This window comes from Phaseolus vulgaris, chromosome 8 (assembly GCF_051622355.1).
Source record: "Phaseolus vulgaris cultivar YP4 chromosome 8, ASM5162235v1, whole genome shotgun sequence".
NCBI lineage: Eukaryota > Viridiplantae > Streptophyta > Magnoliopsida > Fabales > Fabaceae > Phaseolus > Phaseolus vulgaris.
The window spans coordinates 17663663-17676118 of NC_143505.1; the positions used below are offsets into that span (position 1 = coordinate 17663663).

The 12456-nt window shown below is 38.7% G+C and overlaps 1 protein-coding gene across 1 annotated transcript; it reads left to right on the plus strand.

The window, feature by feature from the left end:
* Nucleotides 1-6852: 6852 nt before the first annotated feature.
* LOC137826779 (putative receptor protein kinase ZmPK1) lies at nucleotides 6853-9294 on the plus strand. The gene has a single exon (XM_068632917.2). It carries the CDS (start codon nucleotides 6914-6916, stop codon nucleotides 9269-9271), a length of 2358 nt encoding a protein of 785 aa, XP_068489018.2. The 5' UTR covers nucleotides 6853-6913; the 3' UTR covers nucleotides 9272-9294.
* Nucleotides 9295-12456: the final 3162 nt, after the last annotated feature.

A 12456-nucleotide genomic window follows, 5' to 3' on the forward strand; every position in this document is an offset into this window, starting at 1 on the left:
GGTAGGTAAGAGAATCAATAATGTTTATCTTCTAGATATCTCTTCACCATGTTCAATTGGTTGTCTTCTATCCAAGCAAGATGAGTCTTGGCTTTGGCATAGAAGAATTGCTCATATTCACATGAATCACTTGAACAAGTTAATTTCAAGGGATCTTGTGATTGGGCTACCAAAGCTCAAGTTTGAGAAGGATCATATTTGTGAAGCTTGCCAAAAGGGGAAACAAGTGAAAAGCTCTTTTAAAATTAAAAATGTTGTTTCTTCTTTAAAACCTCTTGAGCTACTTCACATGGATCTTTTTGGACCTTCAAGAACTATGAGCCTTGGTGGAAATTCGTTATTGTTGATGATTTTTCTAGGTTCACTTGGACTCTCTTCTTGGAATCAAAAAGTGATGCATTTTCTGCATTCAAGTAGCTAGCAAGAAGGTTGCAAAATACAAAGAACATCAACATAGGCTCAATAACAAGTGATCATGGAGGAGAATTCCAAAATGAAAAGTTCAGCAAGTTCATTGAAAAGATGGGAATTTTGCATAATTTCTCTACTCCAAGAACTCCACAATAGAATGGGGTGGTAGAGAGGAAGAACAGGTCCCTTGAAGAGCTAGCTAGAACAATGCTTAGTGAATCTTCTCTTCTTAAGCATTTTTGGGCTGATGCAGTGAACACTTCTTGTTATGTGATGAAAATAGTGCTAATTAGGCCTATTCTAAAGAAGACTCCTTATGAACTCTTCAATGGAAGGAAGCCTAACATCAATCTTCTCAGAGATTTTGGGTGCAGCTATTTCATTCTCAACAATGGAAAGGAAAACTTAGGGAAGTTTGATGAAAAAGTTGATCTTGGAATCTTCATAGGGTAGTCTCTCACAAGTCATGCATACAAAATCTACAACAAGACGTTGATGACTGTAGAAGAGTCTGTTCATGTTGTCTTTGATGAGGTAGATCGCAGAAGCATCCACATCCCGAAGACCAGTGCTGAAGAGGATGAACAGAGCATCAGTTTGGAAAAGCTGAACATCAGTGCAGAAAAACAACCGGTTGATTCGCAGAAACAACCGATTGATTCGCAGAAACAACCGATTGAAATTCTGCAGCAGAGTGAGTTGCCCAAAGAATGGAGGATTCCTAGAGATCTGTCAGTGGAAAACATCATAGGGCAGATAAAGGAGGGTGTCTCTACACGTAGCTCCATCTCAAACTTTTGCAGGCACACAACTTTTGTCTCTCAAATTGAACCAAAGTCAATTGATGAAGCTCTCAAGGATGAAAAGTGGGTTGAAGCTATGCATGAAGAGTTGAATCAGTTTGCAAGGAATGATGTATGGTTTCTTGTCCCTAAAGCAGCTGAGATGAACATCATAGGTTCGAAGTGGGTGTTCAGAAACAAGTTGGATGAAGATGGTGTGATCACAAGGAACAAAGCAAGGCTAGTTGCCAAAGGCTCCAATCAAGAGGAGGGCATTGATTATGGTGAAACCTTTTCCCCTGTTGCAAGCTTGGAGGCTGTGAGGCTGCTGCTGGCTTTTGCATGTATGAGTGGTTTTAAAATCTTCCAAATGAATGTCAAGAGTGCTTTCTTGAATGGCTACATCAATGAGGAAGTGTATGTGGATCAACCACCGGGCTTTGAAGATCATCAACATCCCAACCATGTCTTCAAGTTGAAGAAGGCTTTGTATGGACTGAAGCAAGCTCCAAGGCAGTGGTATGAGAGGCTTAGCAACTTTCTGCTGTCTCATGGCTATGAAAGGGGAATGATAGACAAGACTCTCTTCATCAAAAAGTCAAATTCAGAAATAATTCTTATGCAAATCTATGTTGATGACATCATCTTTGGTGCTACACAAGATTGTTTGTGTGAAGAGTTTGTGGCTGCCATGAAAGGTGAGTTTGAAATATCTATGATGGGAGAATTGTCTTTCTTTCTTGGATTGCAGGTTAAGCAAACAAAGGATGGGATCTTTTTATGCCAATCAAAGTATTGCAAGGAGATTCTCAAGAAATTTGAAATGAAAAGTTGCAAAGAAGAAAGCACTCCTATGCCATCAAGCTGCTACATGGATACAGATGCTGCTGGAAAGGGAGTAGATCAAACCAAATACAGAGGATTGATTGGCTCTTTGCTATATCTAACAGCTAGTAGGCCAGACATTATGTTTGCAGTGTGTCTTTGTGCAAGATATCAAGCAAATCCTAAAGAGTCACACATCAAAGCTACAAAAAGAATTCTAAAATATCTCAAAGGAACATCAACTGTTGGGTTATGGTATCCTTCTCACTCTCCCATTCATTTAATTGGTTATTCAGATTCTGACTTTGCAGGATGCAAGCTAGATAGGAAGAGCACAAGTGGCACTTGCCACCTTCTTGGTTCAAGCCTTATCTCATGGCATAGCAAGAAGCTAGTATGTGTTGCTCTCTCTACTGCTGAGGCTGAGTACATAGCTACTGGAAGCTGTTGCGCACAGATTCTATGGCTCAAACAACAACTTCCAGACTTTGGATTACAAATCAGCAAAGTTCCTTTAATGTGTGACAACACAAATGTCATCAATCTTACCAAAAATCAGATTCAGCACTCAAGGACCAAACATATTGAGATACGACATCATTTCATCAGGGATCATGTAAGCAATGGGGACTGTGAAGTGAAGTTTGTAGAGACAAAACTGCAGTTGGCTGATATCTTCCCTAAACCATTACCAAAAGAGAAGTTCTTCTTTCTAAGAAATGAGCTAGGTATCCTTGATCTTAATAATCTCTCCTAAATTTGTTTTAATATATGTTAGAGTCTATTTGTGAAGACAAATAGGGGGATAATTGATTGGTGCTTGTGTATCTTTCTTTAAAACTGTTTAAATCTGTTGAAATCTCTTATATTAAAACTGTTTTTGTTGCTGCTGATAGAAACAACCGATTGTTTCGTGTAAACAACCGATTGTTTGTCTGGAAATATGCTTTCAATGTGTGAAAATCTAACATTTTGTTGTAAGAAGCATTGGACTATATATAAGCTAATTTTGCAAGTAATGCTTCAAATTCAATCAAATCTAACACAAGCACCAGGGATTTGTCTTCATCAAATAGGGGAGATTGTTGAACCAAGTGTGTTCAAGCTTTGAAGAATCCAAACCCTTTGAAGGATGATGAAAGGCTAGATGTTATTGTTGTGGCTGAGCTGTCTTTTAGATAGGATCTAGGGTAGATTTTATGTATAATTCACTCTTGATTGAATCCAAAGCATAAGCATTTTCAAACCTTTTAAAAAAAAAGTGTTCTTCAAACTAAGTGTAAAACAACCTGTTGTTTTGTCGAAACAACCGATTATTTTATACTTAGGTGTTTTTAGAAAGGTTGAAAAATTGTTTTCAATGGTTGACTTGTTGTCAAAACCAAAACAACCGATTGAATCATGGAAACAACCGATTGTTTGTTTTGGGACCATAAACAGAAAACTGTTTTGTGCTTTGACTGAGCATTAAATGTTTTTCTAACTGTTTACGCTCCAGCTTTTAATGCTTTGACCAATCTTTAAATGCAATTAATGGTTTGTTAAGATTATGCAACAAACAACTTTGATTTAATAAAGAAAAACATATTTGAGTTTTTTTCAATAGTTTTTGAGATTTTGAAAAAAGTTGAGAATTGCTTAGAGATTGCATTGATCAAAGAGTGTGAGATAGAATTTTCATCTTGTATTAATTTCAGATTTGTTCTGTAACAAGTGTAATCCTTTGTACTGTTGAAAGAAACTTTGTGTGTATTGCTGAGAAGTGTTGTGTGTTCTTGAGGGGATCAAGATCATCATTCTTAGTGTTGTTGTGTTGGACCAAAGGAAGTGTGTGTCTTAAGGGGATCAAGGTCACTTCTTTGGTTGTGTTGTAAGTAATCTAGGGTTTATTGCTTAGTGGATTCTCCAATGGTTTCTGGGAAGACTAGATATAGCTCTGGGTTTAGAGTGAACCAGTATAAATCTCTGTGTGCATTTTCTCTATCCTTAATCTTTTTAAATTCAGTTTTTATATTTGCAAACTGGTATAAACAACCGATTGTTTCTACGAAACAACCGATTGTTTTTCTGGTGTTATACTTTTGCTTTGTGTTTTGACAAAATGATTTCTTAATCAAGTTATTCTCAAAGTAAATTCATTCTAGGCTTAAAAGTTTTTGAAAAACCTCTTTAAACCATTCACCCCCTATAGTTTAAAGTCATACTTTCTAACAAACAAGTGGTAAGTAGATGAGAAGGTTCATTTCCAAAGATCAAAGGAAAAACACAAGTATAGGTGAAGAATGTACGAAAATTAGTGAAGTGGATTCAAGAACACAAAGCAATTAACATGAACCGAATAGAATCATCAAAGAAAACATATGAACTGATTAGATTCAAGAAATAACACAATTCTATCGATTGAAATCAAGAACAATGAACAAGACATGTTTTAGAATTTGATATGGAGTGAAAATGGAATGAGAAGATGAATGATAGAAAGACTTAGTGGTTGAAGCAAGGGAAGAGGTCCACATCACTTGGAAGATGAACAGACTCCAAGATGAGTGAAGGTTGCCGCCACTTGAGAGCTCCCAAAGACTCACAAGATAAGACTAGGAAATGAGAAACAAGTCTCACAAATTCTCACTCAATTTGAGTAGAGTAACTTTACTTCAATTTCAATGTAATTTTACATGAACCAAACACCTCTATTTATAGTGTGAGAGGGTTGAAATTTAGGTGGGAAAATTCAAATGAAAACTATTTAAAAATGGCGCCTAAAAACATGTCACATGGAAGGTGTAACTTCACATGGAAGGTGTGACTTTGTTTCTTCTTCTCATAAGCCCTAAACTCCTATCCACACCTCCCTTTTATGTTTTATTTAAATTTACTCTAAAGAATTTACAAAAAAGAGACACCAATTGATGCTCATCTATTAATGTTTGTGCCCTTACTCTTAGTAATCTTTTGAGGCATGAAGGATGATGAAAATCATGTGTTGGGCTTGGACCTCAGTTTAGGCTTGGGCTTTTGTTGGGAAGAACACTAATAGGAAGAACTTCAAGTGTTTTGGTCCTTGACCATTCCTCCTATTAATGGCATCTTCTTTTGCTTGTTGAGATGACCCTTCAAGATTAGCATCCATGGTCATCTCTTTATGAATTTGGGTCGTATCACCTTCTAAAGCCAAGTTCACAGTGGCAACATGTGGTGGAGGTGTTGGCGTTGCGGAAGGTGTTGCCGACGTGCGAAGGCGAAAGGTTGGCACACGGAGGCGGAGGCAGGTGTTTGCTTGTGCACACAGAGGAGAGAAGAAGACGCTTGGCGTGTTGGGGAGTTGATGGTTGGCACGTTTTGTGTTAACCTGTGTTGTGCACAGAATGAGTTTATTTTTCGTTTTATAACGACAGTTAAGTGTCTGACCGTCGCAGTTTCGACACAATATCCATTTGTAACGACGGTTCAGAAAAAAATCGTCACAATTTTCACACAAGACCAATATTAATGACAATTCAGAAAGAACTATCATTATTTTACTATAAATATTTAATTAATAACGAAAATGCTACCATATTTTATCCAACGACGGATTTCGTTTCGATCCATTATCTTTACTCATAGTATTTTTAAGATTGTGTTTCTTCCAAACCACAAACCATAGATTATGAATAAAAATAAAAAACGAAGGAGTGAAGAATTAGTTGTGACCCATTCAACCGAGACAAAAAATTTCCGTCTAATAGTGGGAAATTGTTAGCGTCGACTTATTCATTATTCATCATGTAAGGACCACACAAAAGGAGTCGGTGACAACCTTCTACCAATTTGACCTTTAGTGTAAGTAGTTGGAAAACCGTTTTAGAATCTAAAACTTTGTTAGTTAAAATTTTGTTAATTAATTAAATATAAATTTAAAAATTATTTATTAAAAATAAAAAATAACTTTAAATATTAATAATTTTTTAATTTTTCAAATAATATATAATTTAATCAAATATAGTAATTATTAATATTCTTTTTAAATGATGATAATGTTATAGAGTCTATCACTTAAAGGACCCAACAACTGAAAGCCAGTGGAATGAAGGATAATTCAAAATTTTAAATATTATGAACTTTTCATATTGGATTACAAAACAATTACTACAATCCTACTAAAAGTATATAGGACAATTAATGAAGAATATCTTTTATCTTTTCAATTCTCACGAGTAAAGATAGGGGTAGGACAAATCTTAACATCAACATGAGATAAAATTGATTAGATGACCAATCTTAACACAATGCCTAGCAAAAAATCTTCTAATCTATATTTTTTTTATTTCTTAGTGTAGCTACAGTGACAATTTTATTTATTATTTATTCATTCTATAAGACAATTATTTAATTTATTTCTTCTATATCACAATTTTTTAATTTCATATGTATTTTGTAATGATTTTATACTTTTAATTTAAGTGTAATATATTTATAATCCTTATAGTATATTTATTCTAATGATTAACTTTTTTTTATTTTGATTTTATAAAATTTGCATTTTGATTAGAGAATACATTTCATGTTTCTTAAATAATAGGACCAATATATGTGTATATTATTTTGGCTTAATTAAGTTTGAATGTATTTTCCATCTTGATTCTTTCCAAATTGGGGTGATAGGTTAACACTATGAACAGTAAAAAACATACACTTTATAAATCAATAAAATAATATTTTAATCATATTAATTTATTTTTTAATTTTAAATATTATAATATTATTATAATGTGATGTGGTGTCTATGAAATTTTTTCCTTCCAAAATTAAGCAGTCATCTTGACCATAAAAGTCCGTCAACGAAGCCTTATATACAGTATCCATCGACACACCTACACACACACCACATCGTAACATCTTGCTTGCATTGTGCCATGAACATGGCTTCCTCAATCTTACTATTTTTGTTCCTACCATTCTTGTCTCTGACAACTTCACATTCTGCATCTTCATCACTCGCCATGGGCTCATCCCTCTCGGTAGAGAAACCTCAAGACGTTATTCTCTCCCCAAACGGCGTTTTCTCCGCTCGCTTCGTTGCCATTGGTACAAACGCCTACTCCTTCGCCATATGCTTCACACAAACTTGTTCCCACAACCACCCCGCAATCGTGTGGATGGCGAACCGCGAAGACCCCGTTAACGGAAAACGCTCCAAGCTCTCCCTCTCGCCAACCGGTAACCTTGTCTTGGATGATGCTGCTCAACGAACGGTGTGGTCTTCAAACACTGATTCATTCGCTTCACCAGTGTTGTATCTCAAAGATAATGGCAATCTCGTGTTGAGTGACCTCCAAGGAACCGTTCTGTGGCAAAGCTTTGATTTTCCCACCGATACTCTCCTTCCAGGACAGCCCCTCACGAGACACACGCAACTCGTGTCTGCAAGAAGCAGCACTAACCATTCCTCCGGTTTCTACAAGCTCTTCTTCGACGATGACAACGTTCTTCGTCTTCTCTACGATGGCCCTGATGTTTCCAGCATTTACTGGCCAAATCCATGGCTGGTGAGTTGGGAGGCTGGAAGGTTTATTTACAATAGCAGTAGACTCGCGACGTTGGACTCACTCGGAAGATTCATGTCATCTGATGGTTTTTCTTTCACCACATCTGATTATGGCGGTAGGAAGCAGAGAAGATTGAAACTTGATTCTGATGGTAACCTTAGAGTGTATACACTGCATGATGAATGGTTTGTTTCGTGGCAACTGAGAGGTGATCTGTGCAATATCCACGGGATTTGTGGAGGTAACAGTGCGTGCAGTTATGATCCTAAACTTGGAAGGAAGTGCTCATGTCTTCCGGGATATAGAGTGAAGAACCATAGCGATTGGTCTTATGGCTGTGAACCGGTGTTCGTTTTGTCTTGCAATAGAAGTGAGTCTACCTTCTTGGAGTTGACGGGTGTTGAGATTTATGGTTATGATGCTACCTTTACTGCAAATATTAGCTATAGCAATTGTACGAATCTGTGCTTAGAAGACTGTAACTGTAAGGGGTTTCAGTACTCATACAATGAGGACAAGAACTATTACACGTGCTACACCAAGATGCAACTGCTCAATGGGCGGCGTACACCGAGTTTCAAGGCAACAATGTCCTTGAAAGTGCCTAAAAATCATAGCATTTTCACGGAAGACTCTTTTGGTTCAAATGAGCATGTTTGTACTGTTAAAATTCACAGAGTGTACAACGAATATCATGTAAGCAAGATAGTGAGGTTTTTCCTTTGGGTTGCCACTGCCATTGGTGCTCTTGAATTGGTTTGCGGTTTTGTGGTGTGGGGCTTCATAGTTAAGACGCGCCAAAAGTCTCGTGCAGATGAACACGATTACCATCCTCTGACCGATAGATTCAGAAAATATAGTTATTCTGAGTTGAAGGAGGCGACGAAGGGGTTCAGCGAGGAGATTGGAAGGGGTGCAGGAGGGATTGTGTACAAGGGTATTTTACCAGATCAAAGACATGCAGCAATTAAGAAACTGAATGAATGCAAACAAGGAGAAGGGGAATTCCTTGCTGAAGTGAGCATCATTGGAAGGCTTAACCACATGAACTTGATTGAAATGTGGGGATATTGTGCTGAGGGAAAGCATAGGTTGTTGGTGTATGAGTATATGGAGAAGGGTTCGTTGGCAGAAAATCTCTCATCCAACACACTCAATTGGAGTAAGAGATACAACATTGCCATTGCAACAGCAAGAGTTCTAGCATATCTGCATGAAGAATGCTTAGAATGGATACTGCACTGTGATATAAAACCTCAGAACATACTTCTTGATGCTAATTATCAACCCAAGGTAGCAGATTTTGGGCTTTCCAAGCTGCAAAACAGGAACAGCCTGAACAATTCAAGTTTTTCAATGATAAGAGGAACCAGAGGATACATGGCACCTGAGTGGGTTCTGAACTTAGCAATCACCTCCAAGGTTGATGTTTACAGCTATGGAATTGTTCTGTTGGAGATGATAACTGGGAAAAGCCCAACAATGGGTGTTCAAAACATTGATGGAGAAGAGTTGTACAATGGAAGGGTGGTGGCATGGGTGAGAGAAAAAAGGAAAGGGACATCTTGGCTAGACCATATCATTGATCCAGCAATCCAAACAAATTATGATGAATCTAAGATGGAGCTTTTAACCCAAGTGGCTTTGGACTGTGTTGAGGAAGACAAAGATATAAGGCCCACCATGAGCCAAGTGGTAGAAATGCTTCAAAGTATTCCTCACTAATAATATTACTATTTTTCTTTCAATTTCTGTAATAGTTTTTATTTTTCTCTTTTATGCTTCTATTGTTTGCATGCTTGTTTAATTTAATAAAGAAACTTTGTTATTTTAAAATTTTATCATTATAGAAAAAAATTATTTGACACATACAAGACAAAACACTCTCATTTACAACATATTTTAATAATATATATTAATAATTTGTATTAAAATATAAAAGATTCAAATAATAATAATATAATGAATTATAAAGTGAGAGTAATTGTTTTGAACTGTGTCAACACACCATAATCATAACTTTTCCTTTTGGAGCAGAAAATCACTTAACAACTAATTTATGAAAATAAAGATATATAACTATGTTCTTGAAATTAATAGATGTTTTTGACGACTTATACAGTACTTTGTTTTAGTAAGAATATATGAACTATTACCTATTTTTCACTATATAAAGAGGATTATTTTTTAATGTATACATTTTCATTTTTTTAATATACTTTTTAATGTTGTAAAATTATTTTTATTTTTTTCTTTCTCGTCTTTTTCAAAATAAAAATCATTCCACTTCAAACAAACATTTTCATTCCAAACATCTTTTACGCAATTGTGACATGCTTTGTGTACTATGTCAAAAACTAATTCTAATTTAAATCTTCATCTCAATTCTAAAACCAAATTGAAATAAGTTATGTATATGGGACGAGATCGAGGTGACTGAGACTCGGTCTTCCTGATTGAGACTTTCACGGATGGCTTGGCCGACCAACACATTTAACCATTAACGCTCAAACCAAGGTCAGTGAAGCTAAACTACCATTAAGAATTAGGTAATGCAACCATAAATGTGATTCATTCTACTAATCGGGCCCAATAAGGTAAGTCCATTAAAATAATATAAATAGTGCACATTTCAAGATGAAAGGTAAGTCATTATTACTGTACACTCGAGTGTTGAATACCCTCTTAACTGGAGTCTCTTCTATAGGTACCTCCCCCATTTGGCATTCACCCGAGACTGAGAACCGAAGGAGTAGCGCGAAGACCAGAAGGATCATAGTGAAGCCTTAGAAACCTGCCCGAGGGAAGGAAGAAGACAAAGCCTTCAATAGTTCTCCAGGTCCCATCTCCCTAGCAGGAACAATTGGCACCCACCGTGGGGCCAAGAGAAACTAGCTAAAGAGAGAAAGTAGATGATCTCAACCAGAAGCATGGAAAAGATGTTGTTTTCTCTGCAAAGAGAGATGGTCGAGATGAAGAGGAGGACAGAAGAAGTTGTCCAGAAGAATGGACAAGAGATGCAAGCTCTCTGAAGGGAGAACGAAGAAATGAAAAAGAAGCTGATGGAGGGAGGACCATCCACTGGATCGACCAACGTTGTCGGCAGGTCCTTCACCTCCCCTCCCAACCCGAGACCGGCGAAGGACACAAGGGACAAGATCCCCACCCACGAGATGGATGGCGAATCCTTTCTTAACAAGTCGGCGAGGACGACTGTCACCGTGGACTCAGCCCGCCGACACCCTTTCAGCAACACTATCATTGAACTTCCACTACCGGACAGTGGAAGGGTTTCAACCGAGACCGATACGACATGTCTACTAACCCGGACGAGCATATGGATGTCTATATCACCCATATGAGTCTCTACACCTCGGACGATGCAGTGTTGTGGCGAGTGTTTCCTACATCGTTGAAGAGAGCAACCCTTAGCTGGTTTATCAAACTCCCACCCAATTCCATTGATAGTTTTGCCACACTCGTGGTGAAGTTCGAGACTTAGTTTGCCACCAGCAGGTCGCATCACCTAACCCCCATCGCCCTATTAGGCATCCGCCAGGAGAAGTGAGATTCGCTGAGAACCTTTGTTGATAGGTTCAGCAAGGTGACAATGAGCATCCGGAACCTCATCCCGGACGTTGCCATGCATCATATGCTGACAGCCTTGCGCCCAGGGCCTTTTGCTGATAATTTGTGCATGCAGCCAACCGCCACCCTGGACGAGCTGAGGAAGAAAGCTGCTAAGTATATGCAGCTGGAAGAGCTCAGGGACTTCCGCAACCAGGCCAGTGGAGAGAAGAGCAAGGAAGATAAGGATCGCCAAGGCCGATCAAATCAGTAGGGTGACAGACGCAGAGATAACAGGAATCGAGGAAGTCGGTTCTCGAGATACACCTCCTTGACGGTCGAGAAGGGAAGAATCCTGGACAAGACTCAACGCCGAATTGATCCCTCCTCCCAGGAAGATGGCTAGCCCAAACAACGCCGACCAAAGGAAGCAGTGTCGGTGTTATCAGAACAAAGGACACTCCACTGAGGAATGATAGACTTTGAAAGACAAAATTGAGGAACTCATTCAAGCCGGGCACCTATTCCGATTCGTCGGAAACGGCCGAGACGGAGGGTGCTCACCTCGCAGAGAGGAGTCCTCTTAGAGAAGAAGATCACCGTCGGTCTTGGAGAGAGGACCCTCCCCAGGAGGCCGAAAGAAGAGGAAACCGAGAGGTTATCAACATCATAGCTAGCAGCTTTTCCGGTGGAGGAAGTACAAACAATGCCCGAAAGAAACACCTTCGGGCAGTACACCAGGTGAATGCGGTAGTATTCTGACCGAGGATGCCACCCATCACCTTCACAGACGATGAATTCAAAGGCGTAGACTATCGGCAGGACGATCCCATGGTTATATCGGTTGATACAGACCGATTCACCATCAGGAAGACCCTTGTGGACCAAGGGAGTTCAATAGACATCCTCTACTGGAAAACGTTTAAAGCTATGAGGATACCCGAGGCCGAGATGGTGCCTTACGATGACCATGTAGTCGGGTTCTCTGGTAAAAGGGTGGGTACCAAGGGCTACATTAAGCTCTACACCACCTTCAATCAGGAGAAGAACAACAAGACGATAAGAATCCGATATTTGGTAATCGACACGAATACCTCTATAACATTCTCCTCGGACGACCGTCCATCAACCGACTGATGGCGATCATGTCGACTCCTCACCTAGCAATGAAGTTCCCGTCATCAACAGGGGATATCCTTACAGTCCATGTGGACCAGAAGGAGGCACGAGAATGTTATGTCGAAAGCCTCCGAGTGGAGCCTTTGAGGAACGATATCTCTCCCAAGAGAAAATCCTCTTAGAAGGACCGTTCATCTTAGGAAGCCCGATCGATGTTAGTAGAG